The 23,498-nt window shown below is 28.2% G+C and overlaps 3 protein-coding genes and 1 pseudogene across 3 annotated transcripts in view; 2 read left to right on the top strand and 2 right to left on the bottom strand.

Annotated features, from left to right (window-relative positions):
• Positions 1-5,980, bottom strand: part of LOC113363143 — a 10,658-nt pseudogene extending 4,678 nt beyond the window's left edge.
• Positions 5,981-6,683: 703 nt separating this feature from the next.
• On the bottom strand, positions 6,684-15,333 carry LOC113363142 (zinc finger protein 430-like). Its single transcript, XM_026605624.1, has 5 exons — positions 14,958-15,333; positions 7,788-8,375; positions 7,505-7,637; positions 7,196-7,459; positions 6,684-7,119 (listed from the first exon to the last, which is right to left on the bottom strand). The coding sequence occupies exons 1-5, from the start codon at positions 15,331-15,333 to the stop codon at positions 6,684-6,686; spliced, it is 1,797 nt and encodes a 598-aa protein (XP_026461409.1).
• Positions 14,602-23,498, top strand: part of LOC113363123 (ras-related protein Rab-37-like) — a 249,991-nt gene continuing 241,094 nt past the window's right edge. Inside the window, exon 1 of the mRNA XM_026605606.1 lies at positions 14,602-14,674. The gene's annotated coding sequence lies outside the window, so the exon portion shown is untranslated. The remainder of the gene's footprint in view (positions 14,675-23,498) is intronic.
• On the top strand, positions 20,740-22,723 carry LOC113363141 (ankyrin-1-like). Its single transcript, XM_026605623.1, has 3 exons — positions 20,740-21,214; positions 21,324-22,291; positions 22,391-22,723. The coding sequence occupies exons 1-3, from the start codon at positions 20,740-20,742 to the stop codon at positions 22,721-22,723; spliced, it is 1,776 nt and encodes a 591-aa protein (XP_026461408.1).

Raw genomic sequence — 23,498 nt, 5'->3', positions numbered from 1 at the left:
AATACGTAAAGGACATGTACTTTAAACAAAGTTAAATTACAACTCACGGTTTAAGAAACAGATTTTCAGATTCTCAAAATAAAAATTTGAGTTTATTTAGATTTTTTGTTGAGAAAAAATTATTCTGAAGATAAACGTTGAAATATAATCAAAACGAATATCAATTGTACCTATACAATGAAATTAATATTAAAACAAAAATATTTTAAAACAAATAAATATAAATTAAATTTTAGTTCCAAATTCGATATAAAAATTATCCTGACGATGGTACTGAAGCAATCAATCGAAACGTATATCAACTAAATTTGCATTATTTATTCACAATCATAATAAAAAATAATAATAAAAAAAAAATCGAAATAAAATCAATAAAAACCATTTGTATTCCCAATTTCGACTAAGAAACTAGTCGAATAAGAACCAGGACTTCCGAACTAGTCCGAACGTCCCATACAAGTCCCATGATAGCACGATAGTCCCAATGACATCCCATCTGGTTCAAAATGGGGATTTGAGTTAACAAAAAATTAAATTTTAAAAGTAAATATATATAAAATATACTATTTGATGAGTATTTTTGAGGTATCATGAAATATTCTCAAACTGTGAGTCGCTTCAAATAAATTGGAACAACATAATGAATATTTTTCAATAATTTTTGTTATTAAAATAAATATAAAAAAAATTTAAGTGTAAATTTAAAACCATAAAGCAGATCTGTAAATAAAATAAAATTGTTGTTCAAAATAAATCATATGTTTTGAAAATATTTATTAATAAAATACATAAATGAAAAATAAATATGTAATATAAATAAAGCATGAATTATATAAATAATACTAAAATTAATAATTTGTAAAATATTATAATATTTATAAACAAAATAATATCTGATAATACTTAAAATTTAAACAAATACTATTTTAAAAATTAAATATCAAACAAAAAACAATAATACAAAATAATACATCAAACGTTTCTTTAAATAAATTATAATAATATTTTTCAAAAAGATAATATTTAATATTATAAAAAATAATTTATCTAATATCTTAATATTAGTACGTGCATTAGTAGTACGAGTATTTTAATGGTACTTAAATTCTATATTTTAATATATTAAATATTGTATTTACATATTTTGTTCGGGAATATCATGCTTAACTATATAAACTAATACTTTTTATAAAAATTTACTGAAAAAAATTAATGCAAGACGAAAAAACTAATTTTGAATAATGTATGTGGTAAGTTTGGTGGTAATTGGTGTATCGACACAGATTCTCAAACTATAATTTATAATTATATATTTTTAAATTTAAGGTTGAGTTCAAAATTATTTTTATTATATTGTAATAATTGTTTTCGTCTCACATAATTTTTCTGGTAAATTTTTAATATCTTATATTTCTACAAACTATTATTTGATCGCTTATTTGCAACTATAATCTTTGAGATCAATACGAAAGCTTATTTTAAATCATTTTTTTCTCAAAATCTTAAACTTAAAATAAAAAAAAACCCTCAAAATCTTATCCTAACTTCAAATATTATTATATTTAATACTCTATAGTCATAAATATGGTCAAACTTAAAAAAAATGGTTTTGTTCCTTGTTTGACCATTTCTCGACCATAATGACCCATTGAAGGCCTATGCAAAGCCCATTAACGTCCTAACGGGTTTAAAAATGACGTTCTGTTAAAATTATGCATGGTAATATATTTATAAGTAATATTTATAATTTTATTTATATATTAATATATTATATACGTTTAAAAATCATAAGATTTTTGTTTTATATTATAATTTTTGACTAGATATCACACTCTTTCGTTTTTATTAATAATATTGTTTTATAAATACTGTTTTATATTATTTTATATATTTATATATTGACTAGCTGTACATAAAAATTAAATTAAAAAAAAAAATTATTAATTTTATAAATATAAATGCAAATGCTTATTATTTATTTATTTACATCTATTTGTTTATTGCACTCCTATCCCCTCTGCTTAAAAAATTATAAACTAATAATTTATTTTGTATATTAAATTGTTAAATTTAATATTTAAATCTAAAGTGACTAGATTGCACCCTCTTCCATTTTTTAATAAATATTATAAATAATATATAATAAATTATTTTAAAATATATTTTATACTACATTATTTTCTTTAATATTCTATAAATTATTATATTTAAGTACCCACGGTTTGAGAATACGCGTGCATGTGCACAGGTTCTCAAAGTTAGTTGTATCAGAATCATGAAATTTAAATTAATTTGTTTAAAATTAATGTAGTAAATAAATTAATTAATTAAATATTAAATTTTTAGTATTTTGAATTAAGTGACTAGTTTGTTTGCATAATAAAATTGGTTTTATAAATATGGGACTAGTTTTGGTTTTTAATAAATAAAATTTGGTTTATAATTATGTGACTAGTTAAATAATTTTTTTTTTAATATTTTAATAAATGATTTTAATTTTTATTAAATAAATAAATAAGTTTTTAAGTATAAAATATAAAAATAAAACTAAGTAAGTTTTCTTTCTTTAACTCATTGCTCGTGGTCAAAATTGGTGGTAAATATTTTTGGTTTTTGTAAAATAACTTTTGAATTTGGATGTTAATAAATGACACTTTTTTGGTTTTCGGTGTTAATAAATAATTTGTTTAAACTAATAAAAACTTGACAAAATTATCTTGCAAACAAGATTGTATTAGCACGTTCTATAAAAATTCTAACAACGTTTTAATTAAAATTATTTGGAACGTCTTTGATATTTCAAAACTGATTATGTGGTTCATTTTTTATTTTAAAGTAAATGTTTGTATATTTAAATTTAACAAATTTTTGCATTAAAAAGCATCCATAACGCTGACCATGTATATCCGAGCCTCAGTAAAATTGTATGGAAAAGCATCAAGTTAGGTTCGGGCAACATGGTAAACGTTTACTATTTTTGTCCAAATTTTTTGTATTATGACCACGAGTAAAATTTTTAATCTAATAATAATAATTATATTTAATTAAATTACTAATTTTTTAATCGGTGGAATGTTTCTGAAGTGTTTTCAGGAGATCTAAAAATATATTACTTATTATCTTATAAGCTAAACGTTATCTATCTACACTACTATTGGCTACTGTCTTATTATAAAATATAGAAAATAGTTTATGCTAACACGATCATTCTTGCAATTTTTTCTACCTCGATAAATAGAATGTTTTTTAACCCTTTGCACTCGTGAATTTTGAGATTTATATGGTGGCATCCGGGTGGAAAAGGTAAAAAATATTAAATTAGAGACTTGACAGAATTTCTTAGGGTTTCATATAAAAAATCAATTCTTTGCATTGTATTTTAATTATCTTGATGATGGTCTTTAAGATATTTCAGAAACGTGTCAGGAATTAAATTGTTTTGGATATAGGTATCTTTTTTTATCCTGAATTGTTTTTGCAAAAACGATCATTTAACAAGAACTATCTTCAACTTCAGATCGTTTGCACGTTTTATATTAAATCTAACTGTTGTTTTTATGGGACGGTTCTAATATTTTTTATTTAAATCTACACTTGTCGGATAAGCTTGCTCGCTTATCTTATCATAATATAAGATAATAAAAGTATGGTTGTTACATATCTTTTTGAACTTTTAAATCAAAACGTCGAGTTGTACTATCTCAAATATGATAAGAGTTATTGTCAATCTTATCGACTTAAGGTAGGTTAGTAATAAGATAAAAAGGTAAAAATAAAATAATTACCTACACTTTGAAAAAAACCTTTTCTTAATATAAGCTACTGATAAGATTAGAAGGTTATAATATTGATTTGCACCATATGATGCGTCATAGGATGAAGAAAACCAGTCTCACCTTTTGATAATCAAGTATTTTTTAGATAATGTAAACTTATCTTACCAAGTGTTAAGATAAGATAAGATATAAAATTGTACTATCAATGTCGTTTATATTATGATGCTTCAATCAATTATTTACAAAAACAAGGAAACTTATCTCATTTCACGATAAGCAAGTATTTGTCAAGACAATGAGAGTGAAATCAGAGAAAAGTTATCTTAAGATAAGCGAGTGATAAGATAAGATATTATGTCATACATCTATGTAATGACGTTGTATACTTTGATTGACAATAAATATATGAATACCAAAAAATAAAAAATAAAAAGAAATAAAAATGAAAAGAAAAGTGTGTACCTACGTTTACTTTATCTACGATACGAAGAAAACTTAACATCTTATGATAAGCGAGTATTCAAAAAATAGTATAAACGTAAAATCAGAAGCTTTTATCTTATTATAAGCGAGTATTAAAGATAAGAGTATCAAATAAAATGTATCTTAGTTGAAAACAACTTTTCTTTAAAAGAGTATTCTGACAACTTAATTTATTATTTCCACCACAATCAGTTCTCAGAAATAAAATTTATCTCGTCTTATAATAAGAGATGGAATAGTGAAATAAATCTTATCTTAAGATGACAGAAAACTTGTCTTTAAGCGAGTAATATGGCATGTTAATTTGTTAGTTCCAAAACAGTCAAGTCTTAATAAAAAGCCTTAATTTATCTCGTCTTCCGTCAAGGGATTAGTAGAATAAGTTGAGCAATAGTAAAATAAAATAAATCTTATCGAAAGATAAAAGAAACGAAGATTATCTTCAAGCAAGTAATGAGACAACTTACTTCATTAGTTTGACAATAAGATCTCAATTCAGAGACAAATATAAACACCGTGTAGTTTGAGCGGCGGTAGCGATCTGAAATCCACAAGCGCTGTGATATCCATGTGAAATCTATGTGGATTTCAGATTGCAACCGCCGCTTGGTGTTTACTGGGAGTATTAAAATAAGATAGCAAGAGTAGGATCGAAGAAACTTTATCTTATGAAAAGCGTGTACGGGCTAAATTTGTTATGCTTGTTATGTTTTGTCTAAAATTTCATATTTCTTATTTCGATTAAGATAAGAGAGCAAGCTTATCCTCTTACACTAAGCTTTATCAATATAATATATACGCACGTTTTGCTCTCAACAAAAAATTCCAAATTCTAAATTCTTACAATTTTTTGGACGTTTTCGGGGCACACGTTATTTTTTCAAACTAAAAATAAAAAATCTTATCTACGAAGCCTTAAGATTAATGTTCTGTTGACTAGACAAAATTCCTAGCTGACTACGTTCCGACGACATTCATCAGTGAAAAAATATTGTGTAGCGTTTGTTTTTTAGTTTTGGCGAAGCAAACACAATTTTTTTATTACACTAAATGAAGTCTTAATGCTAAAATACTGTTTAATACTATCTTACGGTGTAGGTTATGGTTTAGACCTATATTTATATTTTTTGGTGTATAATATTTATCTTATCTAAATATATATCTTATTTTAAATAGTTAATACTTATCATTTTAATAATATAACGATTTTTTTAATAAGTCGTAGTCATTTGTTATATCGCTAAAAAAAATTATCGTAACGCTTACCATGTGTAACGAAGCCTAAGCCAGTTTGTAAGAAAACTTGTGGTGTTAGGTTCGGACAATATGGTAAGCGTTGTTGAAAATTTATATTTATTTTGGACTTTTTGCTATTTTTCAAGTCTGTTTTAATACTTAACGCTATATATTTATATATAAGGACTATATTTTTCATAAGACTAGATACTTTATATTTTAATCGGGACATTTGTGACTTATTTATTAACAAAAATAAAATTACCAAAAACGTAATCCGATTTAAAAATATCTTTGGAACATGTTGGGTTCAAAAATACAACATTTTGTTTACAAAATACGTTACTTCGATTTTTTGGATAAAAAAATTTTATAACAAGTTTCAACAATTTTGGTTTTCATCTTTGGACGAGCATTGGAGTTTCAAGTTATACCTTTTTGGGGGCGTGTGAAGTCTTGACTTGTTGACACTAACTGGGCACCATTTTTGGTCTGAGTATTCGGCTTCCAAGATTGGACACCAGGTGAAAATTTTAGTAGACACTTTATTTTATTTATTTAGTAGCACTTGATTGAAATTTAGATGTCTTGTTTGAGAAACACACTCTGTTTTAGGACAATTGCACTTCTGGTCAAAGAATATAAGCTTTGTCTTGAAGAATTTACCAGTTAGATAGCATAATTTAGAAAGATTTTAGTAGTTGCACATAAAACATCAGATTTTTCTGGTTAAGAATTGATGTTTTTCATACTTGGAGTAAATTGGTGATAAAAATTGGATCTTGGTTTGAATTTACAAGTTTGCATTTGGTTGTTTGCAAGCCTTTATCAATGTCTTCCAGTTGAGAAAATATTTATCGTTTGTAATAATCCAGAAAAATTGTTGGTAGGTTTTGTTGCTAGAAGTTACATCAATGAGTATTTTTTTAAGTTTCGCTGATTTTTTTGTGAATATTTATGAAGTAGATGTCTTGGTAGTTATTGCTTGGTTATTTTGAAAGATACACAAGAGAATATTAATTTTGTTGTCTTAAGATCTGATTGTTCTGATACTCATTTATATTTGAAGCATTTGTAATCAAAGAATTAGATTATAAATAATTACTTCCTGGCTTTGACGAATTGAGTTTCAGACCCGGTTTTGAACAAACGAAATATTTTAAGTTCAAACGTCATTTAGTTAATGCTTTAGTTTACCATCTGCACCTTGGTCGTCACCTCCCTAAACTCACTTTTACCACCATCCACATAACAATTACCACTTTCCTGATAAAATCCCGGCCTGACAACATCTTCTTCTTTATTATGATGTCCAAATTGTCTACTCGCATCATATTTCATACCTTGATAATCAAATTGTTGATCAATGTGATCAGACTGATTAGAATCTTGTCCGATGTTCTGGACTTTGGCAGAGTCTTGTACTGTTTTATCTGGCGATGATGTGCAACTGGCTTCTAGATGTTTGTTCAGGTAAGATTTCAAGGCGAACAACTTACCACATCTGGTGCACTCGTGTTTTTTATCAGCATTGTGCGTCTGCATGTGTGCTCGGAGATTGGATCTGTCTGCAAATGCCTTGCCGCAGTGGGCACAACCGTAAGGTTTTTCACCAGTATGAGACCTGAGGAAGAAACAACATGGTATAAATAACATATTTTATTCTGTTTGTGGGATAAACAGTTTTGCTGGTCTTTTACCTCAAGTGTCCTTGCAGTAACCAAGGTCTGGAGAACAATTTTCCGCACAGTCGACATCTGTGTGCCAGACGATGAGTAAGCTGATGCATAGCCAAGGCTGCCATGGAAACGTAGGCCTTACCGCATGATTCGCATTTCCTGGCCAACTGCGAATCCAAGGATCTGTGCGTTTGTTTGTGCCTGGACAAGTTGCTGGATGTCGCGTACTGCTTGCCACAATCGGAACAGGAATACTTACCCCTGAGAAAAAATTGATGTGTTATACTTGGTTTTAGATTTCAGCACTAGCACATATGAGTTTTACTATACCTGTTGTCAGGTTTTTGATCAGCTTTCTCCCTGGCACGTTTAGAACGTCCATCGCTGACAAAGAAAGCTTCGTACGTATACGCAACTGTTTTACCAGTCTTGAACTCGTTCAAATCAACATGTTTCGCGTCTTCTGATCTTGGCACGTCCTTCCTGGACTCATCTTCGACCGCAACACGAATCTCATTTGTCCTGTCTTGGTAATTTATCAGATCCGGTGACGTCACCATGTAGTTCCTGGCTTCTGTTTCGTAGTCTTCTAAAATTTGAAGATTTCTTGCACCATCGTGGTATTCCGTTGGAGGTGGTATGTTTATCACTTGGTGCGTGAAGTTTGGTGGATTTAAGTTGAAGACTGGTGAAGCACTTAGGTCTAGGATGGCGTGGGCAGCGTGCAGGTCTTCTTCAGCTGGCACTCTGATTTTACTACAAGGTTTGTCTTCTAAGGAGTACGGTCTGTAGATGTCTTTCTTCTTAGGTGGTAAAGATAAAGCAGCTCCTGTGCTCGTAAAGCACATGGCCAAAGATTTAGGTTGACTAGGTCTTTGCCAAAGTTTTTGGTAGCCATCCTCCTTGATTTTACCATCACTTACTTTATCATCTTGTGGTATTTGAAAAGTGATAACTGTCCTATGTTCATCTTCTGTTCTAAAACGTTTTTCTGGTGCTTCCTCGTCGTCTTTGGTACCGAATTTCTTTCTTTTTGTGGTGTTGCTTTCGATGGGGTTACTCAATCGACGCTTTGATGTTGCATTTGGTGTTTCCAAAGTGGTGTAGACGGGTTGATCGAAATTTGATGTAGAATTTTCGATTATATGCGTTCCTGGAGTGTAGGCTGCGTATACTGTGGATGATGGATCGTGGGTGTAGCCTGGAAAAGAAGGTTTGGTTATTATATCTCTTGAAACTTTCAAACTATTCGATTAATTTAAATGATGTTTTCGGAAAGTTTGTACAAAATTAAACAATATATATTATTGTCTAACATAATAATGCTTTACAGCAACTCGGTAAACTCATAAAGACGCTAGATAATGGCATATTATTTTGTAAAGAATGCTTGGTTTGATACTATAAGTTGCTTTGCAAATGTTGTGGGAGATGTTTATATATATATATATATATATATATATATATATATATATATATATATAATATATTATATATATATATATATATAAAGATATCAAAGTGCTAACGATAAAGAACAAAGCGTAATGCACATTGTTTTTATTAGCACTTTGAAAAGTTGAAGAAATTCAAATTGCTCGTCATTTGCATATAAACTACTTTACTTTGTAGAAGAGAGAGATGTACTCTTTACCAGCTAAAATACACTTTCAGAAAAACAACACCGACACACACATTTATATATATATATATATATATATATATATATATATATATATTAGACGTTTGATTTGTTTTTTATTACCTTTTTTTTGCAAGTGACGACGTATTATGGTTTTGATTTTTCATAAATCTAGATTTCGACGACATAACCTCTAAAACATTGTTTTTTTGACTTTCGTAATCCACAAGATTGCGAGTGTAGAGTTAAAGATATCACATGACAAGCCGATTTCGACCAATCACATCAACTCGCTTCGAATGACCTCATCGCTGGCCAATGACGAATCAGTATTTTTTGGGTAACGCATTTTCGTTCTAATGAAATTTTTTTGGTGAATTAACTCCTAGTCGCGCTTAAGACGATTTACTTCTACTACAATTTTTTTTGTCTTGGTAGATTTTTTTTTCATAAATAATAAATTTAACATTTTTTCATATAACATAAACAGTAACTTAACAAATGAAGACTTAAAAATTGGTACTGTTTTTTATACTTTGCATTAAAATTCTTGAACTATAAACTGTATCTAAAAGTAGTGTACTAGGAACTTCCACTAATAACATTTGCTACAAATTTGTCAAACACTACTTTTTGTGTTGGAACAATTTAGTGCCACAAAAATCATCCCAAAGTCAGCCTAACCCAAAAATTTCTATGAATTGTTTTACTAAAAGGCTCCAAATAAAAAATATAAGAGTAAGGGGTTATTCCACACACCCCCTTACACATATCCATTAACAAAAGTGGCAAACAAGTCTAAAAAATACGAATGACTTAGCAAAAAACTCCAGATATGTTTTTTGGGGGGTGTATCTATATATATAAAGATGATATAATCTAAATCTGGATAACATAATCGAATTCCAATTTAGTTTTTTCGTAGGAAAATATGATTGGTCATATTTTTCGATTAGCGATTAGCCAGATATGGCAAATTGAATGATTAATGGGATTAAAGGATTTATTTGTGTGTGTGTGGGTGTGTGGATCAACCCTTATATTGATTGGTAGAAGTTAGTAAATGGAATTTCCTCATTTAAATGACCGTTGTTTTGTGATGATTTTTTTTCAGTAAATTGTTCTAACACAAAAATTTTTGTATGATAAAATTATACAAAGTTTTATCAGCTACATGTTTTTATACACTATTTTTACTTATAATTTATAGTTTAATAGTTATAGGCATAATATAAAAAAATGTAACCATAACTATACCAAGTTGTTTTAGGTTTTATAACTTTGTAACAGTATTTTATTTTAGTGAAATAACTTTTTCAATTTTCATAGAGAATTTCATAAGTTTTACAGATTTCTATTACACTATTTTCAAAACTTATTATAAGTTTAGAAATTATTAAGTACAGTATGACTAAATGTGCCCGTACTTGAGGTAAGTTGAATATTTGTATTTAACTGAATTTTTAAGACTTTTATTATTATTATATAAAAATATGTTGGAAAACAAAATTGTGCAGGCTTGTATAAGCTTTAATTTATCAGAAGACTGTATTGAGTTATATTAATTAGTTTTTGAGTTAGAGTGCCGAAACTAAAAAAAATGTACTCCATTTACTAGAGTACATAGTTGACTTACGGTAGAGATTTATCGTGGGATATTTTTTCAGGTTTTTGGTTATAACTTAAAAACTAGTAATTGTAGTTTAATTGTGTCTTCGGCTTATAAAATTAAAGCTTATAAAATTCTGCTTATATTTGTCTTCCAGCATATTTATGCAAAATTAAATTTCATTATTCAAAATTGCGTTTGAAACACATATTGGATTAAAAAAATATTTTAACTAAAATTTAAAAAAATTTCTATTTATTGTAGATAAATAGTTTATAAGGCAATATTGTGCAGGATTTTATTAGCTTTAATCTATTAAAATACTGTATCCAGAAAAAATAATTAGTTTTTGAGTTATAGTGCTGAAAGTAAAAAAAATATACTCCATTTACTAGAGTACATAGTTGACTTACGGTAAGGATTTATTGTGGGACAATTTTTTACGTTTTTAGTTATAATTCAAAATCTAATTACTGCAGCTTAATACTGTCTTTGGATAAATCAAACCTTATACAATTCTGCACATTTCCATCTTATATATTATTTACCTAAATCCAAATTTCATTGACCAAAATCGCGTTTGCAAATAAGGGTCCATCGTTACAGCCCTAATAGCGATTCTTCCCTCTTAAAAGTCTCGATAGGGATTCTCGTACACTTTAAAACCCTAATAGAGGCGAAGTGGAAGAAGAAACCCTTCTTGAGCTCATTTCACCCTACTTTTCATGTTTTTATTCCCTTTATATGTTTCCCTATACTTTTTCTAGTATCTTATTTCACTTGTTGTGGAGGACAGAACACTTGTAGGGCATTTGGTAGATAAACATAGGCGGTAAAGGAAAGGGACATTTTTTTAGTTCGATTTAATTTTAAAGTTAATTATTATAGCTTGATACTATTTTTAGGTAAATTAAAACTGATAAAATTCTGTAGAATTTTGTTTTACAACATATTGTTGTACAGTGATTGTAAATGTCATAAAATTATAGTCGAAAGCACGAATAACAAGTAAATAAATTATTTGACCAACTTGTACTTTCACACGCAATTTTTAGTAATGAATTTTATTTTTGAAAATATATGTTGTATGACAAAAATGTACAGAATTTTATGAGCTTCAGTTCCCCTAAAGACATATCTAAGCTACGATAACTAGTTTTTAAGTTATATACAAAAATGTGAAAAAAATGTCTGTCTTCTCACATGAGTCAACTGTGATCTATAGCTTAATACTGTCTTCACATAAGTTAAAGCTGATAAAATTTTGTACAAACTTGTCTCATATAAAATTTTCGTAGCATAATTGTAAATGATAAATATACTTACTTACATTTGGTAAATATATTAATGATGCTTTAAGTTTGTATATTAATATAAAAGTATTTAGATATGATATAAATTATAATATTGTTTTGTGTAATTATATATTTGTATGTATATATATATATATATATATATTATATATATATATATGCAAATATATACACATACAATTTGAAATAAGATATCTTGCATAGGGGCAAAGCACTTACATGGTTTCTTATAGATTCTCATCTACAAAAAGATTATGTATTGTATATAATATATATATATATATATATATATATATATATATTATATATATAGTGTAGTCTGACAAGAACGAATTTTATATAATTACTCTTTCTATAAAAAATTTATCTACTAAAGTATGTTGAAGCAAACATTGTACAAAATTCTGCAATCTTTATCTTAGATCAAGATAATATTATAATCTTCTAAAAATGTTTTTTAAATAAGTTAAAGCAAAAAAAATTATACCCAAAAAAATACCCTCCATTTTTTTTATAATAAATATTTAGGACTTATTTTACTTTGCAATGATCGACGTACATACAAGTTTGCATTTGTTTTAAACAAAAACCAAATCAAATTATAACACAATAAATTTATGAAAATCAATTTATGAAATATTAAAAATATAAATTATTTTTTTTTGGTAATATTTATTAAAATTCTCCAATATTCTATTAAAAATTCTAATAAAACATTTATGTATATACTTTGAAAACAATTTGGAATCTCATTACTCAAGGCCTTGATAATTTTATTTTATAACTATTAGAAATTTGATTAAAATTAATTTATTTTTATAAATCTTCTACATTCAAAATAGTTATTAATAGTTATTAAATAACGTATAAATATTTTGTGTTATTAACAATTCAGTATTTAATGTTTAGAATCCAAATCTTTATGCCCACTGAACTAGATTCTGTAATTTTTATTTTATTTTTATCATAATTACTATTAAAATTAATTTATTCAAATGAATTTTTTATTCTTAAATATTATTACTAAGTTTTGAATACATATTTTCATTATTAACAAATAAATTTTTAATTTTTTAAAATTTTAATTAATTAAAGCTTCATGACTACTAGTTGCACTAAATTAGTTTTTGCAATTTTTTTTATAACTTTCTTAAAAGTTGTTAAAATTAATTTATTTGCAAAGATTTATAATCTATTCATATTGTTACTAAATTATGCATAATTATTTTTATGAATAAATATTGATTTTTCATATGTTTTGGCGTAAAAAGCTTTATGCCCACTAGATGCACTAAATCAGTTTGTGCAAGTTTTATTCCACAACTTCCATAATTGTTATTAAAATGAATTTATTAACAAGGATTTATATTATATACATATTGTTATTAAATTTTTCACTATTATTTTCATTATTAAATATTATTTTTTTTAATTTTTTGGCATAAGTAACTTTATGCGCACCGGTTGCACTAAATCAGTTTTTGCAAGTTTTATTCCATTGCTTCCTTAAAAATTATTAAAATTAATTTATTTGCAAGAATTTATATTCTATGCATATTGTTATTAAATTTTGCACAATTATCTTCATTATTAAATATTATTTTTTTTAATTTTTTGGCATAAGTAACTTTATGCGCACCAGTTGCACTAAATCAGTTTTTGCAAATTTTATTCTATAACTTTCTTAAAAGTTATTAATATTCATGTATTTGCAAGGAATTATTATTAAATTATAAACAACAATTTTTATTATTAACAATTAAATTTTGAACTTATTCACCATAAAAAACTTTAAGCGTGCTGGTGCTCCAAATCAGTTTTGATCATTTGCATTCTATAACTTTCATAATTATTATTAAAATCAATTTATTTACACGAATTTAGTTTAGATAAATATTATATTTTATTTATGAACAAATATTTTTGTTAACAACAATTTAATTTTTAATTTTTTAAGTATAACAAACTTTGTTGAACATTAGTAGCACAAAACTAGATTTCTTTATTTTGATTATATAATTTTCATAATTGTTATTAAAAATCATTTATTTTTAAAGATTTTTCAACACTAAATATTGCTGTTGAATAATGCTAAACCATTTTCTGTTATTAACAATTTTATGTTTAATTTTTGAGCATGAACAGTTCCAGGCGTATTAGAGGCACCAAACTAGTTTCCTTAAGTTTTATTCCAAAACTTATGTAATTGTTCATAAAAATAATTTGTTTTAAGGAATTTATCATGGCTAGATATTGATATTAAATAATGTATGAGTTCTTTTAATATTAACAATTAAATTTTTAATTTTTGTAGCAAAAAATCATCTAGACGTACCAGTTGCACTAAACTAGTTTCCATCATTTTTATGTCATAACTTTTATAGGGATTAATAAAATTAATTTAATTTTTGGGGATTTGTTATCACATAATATTGTTACTAAATTATTAAAAAATGTTTTTATTATTAACGAATAATTTTCTAGTGTTTTTGGAATAAATTCCTGTAAGCGTACTAGTTGCACGAAACTAGTTTCCATAATTTTTATTCCATAACTTTAACAATTATTATTAAAATTAAGTCATTTGCTGAAATTTACAATAACTAAATATTGCTATATATGAATATGTAAAGAATTTTACTATCAACAATTAAATTTTCAACTTTTTTAGTATAATTAACCCTATGCCTACTAGTTGCTCCCAACTACTTGCCATCAATTTTAATGCATAACTTCAACAAGTTTTATTGGAAAATAATAATTTTTAGAAATTAGTTATGACTAATTTATATTAATTAATAATTTATGCATTTTTGCTGCTAATTATTGTATAAACTTTTAAATTTTCATATTTTTATTACAGAATCTAAATTGGTCAGTACTTGCTTCGAACAGATGGAGCAACTTGCTAAAGGTTGAATGCAGTCTACACAAAGGTTTGTGTTTTTTTTTAATTTATATATATTTATATATATATATATATATATATACATATATATACATATATATATATATATATATATATATATATATATATATATATATATATATATATATATATATATACGTCAAGCATTTATATTGTACCATAAATTGCATTTATAATGCATGCACTTATATGCAATTAAAGCTGGCCTTGTAACTTGCCAAAAGACAAATTGGGTGCTAATGATTATTTTTGATACTTTTTATGTTAATAAGTAAAAATAAATCATTTACCTTGATATAACACCGTCGGAGCAGTGGCGCCCGCCGTCGGGCTCGATGGGGCCCATTGCCCATTCAGACTCAAATCCCCACAACTGCTATTAACTTTACTATTATTACTATTCAAATTCGATTTCGTATCCTCCAAAGTCACCTGCGTCGATTTGTCTATCGAATTTTCCGCACAGACTTTGCTAAAAGTTGTTTTTTCGACATCGAAAGTCGATCTTGTACGCACTTGGTTTCGGGGGGATTTTTTCGACCCTCGATTGGCGTCGGATTTCGGGTCTACGCTCACGACGTCGATGTATTCCTCGTCGTCGACGGATGCGGCTCTGTCTGGCCAAGGGTAGGCCTTGAATTTTTTGGCCATTAGACATTTAGGCATCTTGGATCGATAAGGGATTTATCGGTTTAAATAAATATCATATTTTGTAAGGGTTTTTACACGTTTTGTTGTAGGGCAGTTTTTATATTGACCTAATTCTGGTATTGAATCGATAACGTTGAAGATTGTAAATGATGCATGAACATTCCTTGATTAAATTTTAATAATGTTTGTTTCTGTATTTTGGTGTTTTCATGTAAATCTTCATTTTGTCTATAATTTTTTTTAACTTGCAGACACTTGCATTATTATAAACAAATTAAATTCTTGCAGTTACACAATATTAAATATAAATTTATAGTACTATAAATAAGTGAAATAATTCAAGTTCATAAATATAAATTTAACAATTTACCATACTAAGTTTTTTAATAAATAATTTATTGTCAACGTAGTGTTGTTGTATTTTCACTATATGTTTTTTAATTTTGTTAAAGTTATAATTTTTTATTGCTTTTTTGTAATTTTTTTGTGAAATTTCCAGTGCGTTCGCCTAATTCTTGAAATTTTCAGAGTGCGTACTAGTATGATAGAAATTTATTGTTGTTTTCAAACTTTTCCCAACAACATGTTGTTTTTAACTCTAATACATATTTACTTTTGTTGCTAATAATTAATTTATTTATTTACTTGCTTTGTTTTTATCATTTACACTTGAAATTTAAGGTTTTATTAAACAAAAGATGCACTTGTTGCAAAATGCGTACAAGTTTCGTTGTTAAAATTTGATGTTGTTGTTAAAATTTGTTGCTAGCGCTTGTTAAATATTATAATAAATTATATTAATTATTTTTTAATTTTAAACACTAAATTTTTAAATTTTTGTTAATTTTTTTCGGAGTTGTTAAGCACCACAATGTCCGTTCCCAGAATGCGTACAAGTTTCATCTTCAATCAGCTACAACTTTTTTATTTATTGCTTCATTTAATTTTTATTGCTTGATTTATAACCTTTAAATATTACTTTAAATTAAAAAAAATCAATTTCCACTTTTAAAAACTTAAATTCCCACTTTTTACCAAATTTTACCAATTTTTTTTAACCAAGACACACAGATTTCTACTACCAAGAAGAAGTTGTCAAGACAGAAGTTAAGTTCATAAAAATTTTCGATGTTAGATTGTTGAAAGTTGGAAAAAGTTGAGAAAGTTAAGACAGGTCCTACCCCTTCGGCTGCTCGCTACCGACTGTCGAGTGGATGGCAAACGAAATTCGGAATATAATGCAAGGGATGTTTTCCCTGAGAGAGGGGGCACGTTTTGTACGAAACGTAGGGATTACAAGTGTGTGTGTGCGCAAACGGCGCGTGCTAGAGAAGTGTGGATGTGTGGTAGTTTGTGAGGACAGGGGAGGAAAACCTTTGGAGAAACGATCTAAGGGAAAAAAAGAGTGCCAGTAAGGTTTACAGGCTATTGAAGTAAAACTTATTTGCTACTGTACAAGATGGCATTTTAAGTAAAAATAAATACATCATATAACAATTTTGAATAATGATTATTATTAATATGATGACACTCGTGATGCACACATTTATTAGTATCAACTATTATACACATTTATACAATGATAAATTATAAATTAAATATTTATAATGGCATTAAAAATATGTATAATATTCAAAAACAATAATGTAATGTAAACAATGTCGGTTTGTCATTGTAATTAGCATTTAGAAATGAACCTTCATTAGAAAATTGAAGTAATTGCTGCTTAATAAATTCTATATTTGTTTACACAGTGGATTATGTTAAACAACGCCTAAACAAATTTTGTTTTCGCAACTTCACTCATCATGTAATTGTGTTTGAAGAACTTCATGTAATTAAAATTAACATACATTCATTGACTGCTTGTATTGTTTTTACTTTTTCGCTGGCCATATAATCTCATTCTTTGAACAGCTGTAATATCCGACTTGCCTAAAAAATATTTTCCATTTTAATAACTTCAAAGATATATAGAAACTACGAATAATATAGAAATAATTTCTAATCAATAAACTTACGTTTAGTACACGGCACACGGCATGTTTAATTTGTTTTATTATTTTCAAGGAACCGGGTAAAATATTCTTCTGATTCAGGCATTTTTCATTAAATCAAGATTTGTACTACGATGTAACTTTGAAATGTTTATTTATCTATGCCGATTTACCTTGTTGATATCAGTGCGCATACAACGTTGATGCCGGTACGCATACAACGACAGATCTCTATTCACATACACGACGACTAATCACAATCGACCAGTATAGAAATGATTTCATCGAGAGCGAATGACGAATCATTGGTACTCGACTCTGCCGTAACGCACTTCCGTTGCATTTGTACGGATTTACACCCTAGTCGTGACTAAAGAAGTTTTACTTCAAAAATTTAGGGGAAACAAATATTATGGTGGATATAGTGTGATGTGGATATTTTTAGTCGATATAGAAACTAGAAAACAGGCACCAAGACTCAGGGAAGCACAAAGTTGCAATTTTGAGAAGTTTAAAGTGAACTTTAAAAATATTAAAATAGTAGAGGAATAAAATAATTTGAAACATAGAAAAAATGCAGTAATATTTCCAATTGAAAAAAAAATTCTAAAGTTAAGAAAGATACTAATCATCTTCCAAAAGATTTATTTTACTTTCCAAATTCAACATCATATTTAACTTCCCGTAGGGTAAGGTATTGTAATCGTCCAAAATCGTAATTAAAAATTTTTGCATATCTTCATATATGCGTTTTAGAGGTTTTTGAACATTTTGGCATACATTAGAAAAATTGTGTGTGTATGTATGTTGTATATAATTCTTAATCCACCGTTTTCGGGCGCATAGATCAACCGATTTGAATGGTTCAAAAAACATTCGATTCTTATTGATAAGGAGATGTGCTGAATAATTTTTGGCAAAGACAGGTCCAGCCGTTACGTAGATAAAGAGCAAAGAGTGTAGAAAATAGAAATCGATCTAAAAAACATTCGAGAAGTGGTGATTAGTTGTTTGGCAAAGGCAGGACCAGCGGTTTTGGGGATGTATTTGGGGAAATGTGCAAAAAATGACAGTTTTTGAGAGAACTAAGCATCCGATTTGAATGATTCCAAAAACTTTAGCTCTTGATGTTAACATTTAGATTGAACGCACTTTCATATATTTATTATTAAGTTTCATATATTTATTATTAACATATGTCATTATGTAAATTCTTGCGCCATCTGTGATAGGATTTGTGAACTCAAATATTATGACAATTAAGAATATTTGTAATTTACTTAACCTTTAATTAAATCCACGTGGGCTATTTAACGAAATATTTATTTATCATGGCATCAAAATTAATTTTGCAGCAAAATAATTATTTTATTGGTGATGTAGACACTCAAATTATCAGTAATAAATTGCTGTCAAAACTACGAAGTCTGCTATCACAGATGGCGCAAGAATTTTTTCAATGACATATGTTAATAATAAATATATGAAACTTTTAATTGAAGTACGGTCTATCTAAATGTTAATATTAAAGGCTAAAACTGTTGGAGATTTATTTTTTAATCATTTGGAAGCATTTGGAGCAAAGAAATTCGAAAATGTCCATATTAAGGACCACCCTAATATGTATATATATATATATATATATGTTTTTTTCTAATAAAATGTTTGCAAACCCTGCAAAATCGTGTTATCTTTTACGCGTGTAGAGGGAGCTGGTTAGGGTGTTAATACACAAAGGGGAGTCCCACAGTTTATATACTTATCTATACACATTGTATTTATATACATATATATATATATATATATATATATATATATATATATATATAAGTTAAAATATTATTCAGTTTGCCAAAATAGTTCCAAACTGATATTTTCTCTCGTTTCGAAATTGTTACGAGTACATCTTCAGAGCAAAAGAATTTATATATGTATATATTTATTGTACTGGAAGTGGAGTGCGGCAAGGATGTTATTTACTATAATTAATACCGTACCGAAAAATAAAATTTTTAGAAAAGCTTTTAAAATATTTGAAAAATGTGATTTTTGAGAATTTTGAAATTTTTGGTAAAAAATCAATTTTGAAAAATTTAGATTTTTTTTTATTTTGATTTTTTTAGCAAAATGTAGACAGAATAGCAGATCATGGCTCACACACCGATAATTTTTCCAATTTCGGAATAAATGCAAAATGATCCAAACGATTCAGAATGACATGAAACGTCGACAAAACATAAAATTAGCTAATCGAATTTCCTGGCGAAAATATAAACTCCACATTCAGAAAATTCAAAAAAAAAAGCTTGAAACGTCCACAAAAACGTTTACAACTACAAATAATTATTTTAATGAAACTACTAGTAATAAATAGTTATATATGATTATATATCTGTTTTTTACCAAGGCAGGTCCATGCATTGAGCTAAACTCTAACAACACATATTTCCATCAATGACATTTTACATCGCAAATCTTACTAGAACAAATTCTTTTTCGGTTAAAATAAATGGAAACGTATATCACTGCTGCATGATACCAGGTTACTAGGAGCGCAGGGTCACCCGGGAACCTAGTTACTGCACAGAATATATATATATATATATAATATATATATATATATATATCCATTATAATAAAATCAATGAGTCCGCATAGATTTATACCCATTGGGGAAAATAGAGTTGCTCTTTCGCCTTTCGCAACCCACTTGCCACCCATCCGTTGAAATAATCGATTTTAAAATATTTTTAACTACGGAAACATTCCAATTATAACTCTGCGATGGACAATATTCATTTCCTAGCCTAAAAAGCTGGCGGTAAGTGATTTATCAAATTTAGTATTTGTGAAAAATATATTTTGTTTATTTTTGAATTGTTTTTTTCAATTTAGATTTTTTTTCCAAAAACAATCATTACCTCAACACAAGCAAAAAGTTTTTTGAATCATGCGAATCCGATGCTTACTTGTCTCAAAAACTGCTTTTTTGCACATTTAGCCCCGTATATTCGAAACGGCGGGACCTGCCTTAGCCAAAAATACCACAAAAAGGGAAGTTAAAAATGATCAGTATTAATTTTATGAAAATCCATCAATTGTTGTACTTAAATGTATTTTTAACTTTATACCTTTTCTACATATTTTTAAATATCCAGTGAAGACATACTTAGTTTCAGAACAAGAACACCTTGGCCACCACTGATAATTTTATTCTTTTATCGCCGCATGTTGGCCAGCACCGGCTTGATTACTTTTATCAATCGACAATTTGCAACTGATATGATAACGATAAATTTATTAGATATATAATTGAATGTGTACTTGTGCAAAGTCAAATTGAGAAGAATAAATTGTGAGAAGTCTAGGGATAAATAAATAATATAAATGGTTAGAATGTAAATGAAAAAGTTTCTTATCTACAATGGCAAGTAATCTGCCAAAGACTACTGCAGATGTGCAACAAGAAGATATCTTTCAGGCCATCAGGAATAATGATTTGCCAAAAGTCCAAAGTCTACTCAATTTCTGCAGTATTCATTCATCAAATATTGTGGATAAAACCAATAAAAACAATACACCTCTGCATTGTGCCGTAGAAGAGAACAGGTATGAAATAGTCCAGGAACTATTATTGGAAAAGTGGAAAATAAATATAAACGCGCAAAATGATGATGGTGATACTGCCCTGCACGTAGGCGCCAAGAAGAACTCCGATCGACTGATACATTTGCTCCTCAAAAACGGAGCAATTAGCGATGCCGTCAACAAGGATGGTAAAACATTTCTGGATGTGATCAGGATATTGGTGATTCAAACAGGAAAGTGCAAAAGCAACAACCAAGTTAAGAAGAGCGTAGCTATATCTAGTCAACCGGGACCATCTCGAATAGTTACAGGTAAAAAATATTGTTTTCTATTTTAAGTTTAATAAGAAAAAGTATAACCCTGTTCTGAATTTTTGCCTTGATGATAACCTACTACGCATTTAATAAATTTTGTTCATAGGTCAAAGTGAGGAGCAAAAAATAAAAATAACTGAGAAAAAGGCTACAAATTCTGCAGTCGATAAAAATAAACCAATAGTATCTCCACCTTTATTGGACAGAAATGCTAAAATAAACAATATTACCAATAAAAACTGGTCCCTCCTGCACGTTGCGGCACACAATGGAGAATTATCAAGGATTAAACACTTGATAAACCTTGGAGCCAAAATAGATGCCAAAAATGATGACAAGTTGACGCCGCTCCATTTTGCCGCTATGAATGGATTTATAGATGTGGTTCAACTATTGATCGACAAAGGAGCGAATATTGAAGCTATCGATGATCAAAGACGGACGCCATTATATGCTGCATCTGAAAATGGTCATTTGGAGGTAGTGCAGTTTCTGATTAGTAAAGGCACCAATGTCAATGCTGCTAATAAACAAAATTCGACTTCATTGCACATCGCATCTCAAAATGGTCATCTGGAGGTAGTGCAGTTTCTTATTAGTAAAGGCGCCAATGTCGATGCTGCTAATAACACAAATTGGACTCCATTGCACATCGCATCTCAAGATGGTCACTTGGAGGTAGTGCAGTTTTTGGTTAATAACGGCGCAAATGTCAATGCTGTTGAAAAAGTAAATTGGACTCCATTGCACATCGCATCCAACAAAGGTCATTTGGAGTTAGTGCAGTTTCTGAGTAGTAAAGGCGCCAATGTCAATGCTGTTAATAATGAAAATTGTACTGCATTGTATGTTGCATCTCAAAATGGTCACTTGGAGGTAGTGCAGTTTCTGATTAGTAAAGGCGGAAATGTCAATGCTGTTGCAAAATCAAATTGGACTCCATTGCACATCGCATCTCTTTATGGTCACTTGGAGATAGTGCAGTTTCTGATTAGTGAAGGCGCCAATGTCAATGCTGCTAATAACACAAATTGGACTCCATTGCACATCGCATCTCACAAATGTCATTTGGAGGTAGTGCAGTTTCTGATTAGTAAAGGCGCCAATATCAATGCCGGTAGTAAAACAAATTGGACTCCATTGCACATCGCATCTGAAAAAGGTCGTTTGGAGGTAGTGCAGTTTCTGATTAGTAAAGGCGCCAATGTAAATGCCGCTGATTACATAAATTCGACTCCATTGCACATAGCATCTCAAAAGGGTCACTTGGAGGTAGTGCAGTTTCTGATTAGTAAAGGCGCCAATGTAAATATTCGCAATTCATATAATTGGACACCACTGCACTGTGCAACCTATTATGGTCACAAAAATGTCGTCCAACTATTAATGAATAAAGGTGCGAATCCTGATGTAGCAAATACCAATAACAAGACGCCGATGGACCTTGCTGTTGAAGGAGAATATAAAGAAATTGTTGAACTACTGCAAACTAAAACAACCAAATGATATTTAGAAATAAATTTTTTTATGTATTGTATCTAAAATGTATTCTAAAATAAAATAATTTAACAAAACATTTTACCTTGTATTTGTATAATTACTAAATGTCTGCAGATACGTTTCAGCCTAAATTTGTTTCGTCTGCACTGTTTGCAGGGACAATATTTATATTTTTATAATCGTTCATGTAAATACATTCAGTTAATTAACACTTGAATTAGGGATAAGTTTCTTTATAAATAATAGCATTCATCAAATTCAGAGTGATCTAGATGGTAGACAAATAGACTTCTCAACATTTAAGCCAATATTATTGCAGTTATTCTCTAGTATACAATTCTTTTACAAACAATTGCAAAAACTGAAACAGAAAACATTTTTATAAATGGAATGAGTTTTCACGATTCATTTTATACACAATTGAATAAATAAACTAGTGGTGTATGGTATCGTGCCTTAAGGCAAATTGCTGGAACTTTCTATACCGTAATGAAATATGCGAGGAATATTAAATGCTTTGAAATAGATTATTATAAATGTTGTAACTTTCATTATTCGTATTTTTAGACAAAATAATAGTATATTATTTTTTGAGAAATCGTCTTAACGGGGTTTCACAGTGCATATATACATATATATATATACATATATATATATATATATATATAATATACATCTGCTCTTACTCATGAATCCTACAATTGTTCAATCAACAGATTGGAAATTCAACAATTACATATCAACAGTTGACATCATTTATGTATATATGTACTCATGTATA

This window comes from Ctenocephalides felis, unplaced genomic scaffold (assembly GCF_003426905.1).
Source record: "Ctenocephalides felis isolate EL2017-DRISC unplaced genomic scaffold, ASM342690v1 CF-g0.4_SCAFFOLD_00845, whole genome shotgun sequence".
Classification (NCBI taxonomy): domain Eukaryota; kingdom Metazoa; phylum Arthropoda; class Insecta; order Siphonaptera; family Pulicidae; genus Ctenocephalides; species Ctenocephalides felis.
Note: the sequence above shows the minus strand (reverse complement) of the source record. Positions and strands in the feature narration are given on the sequence as shown.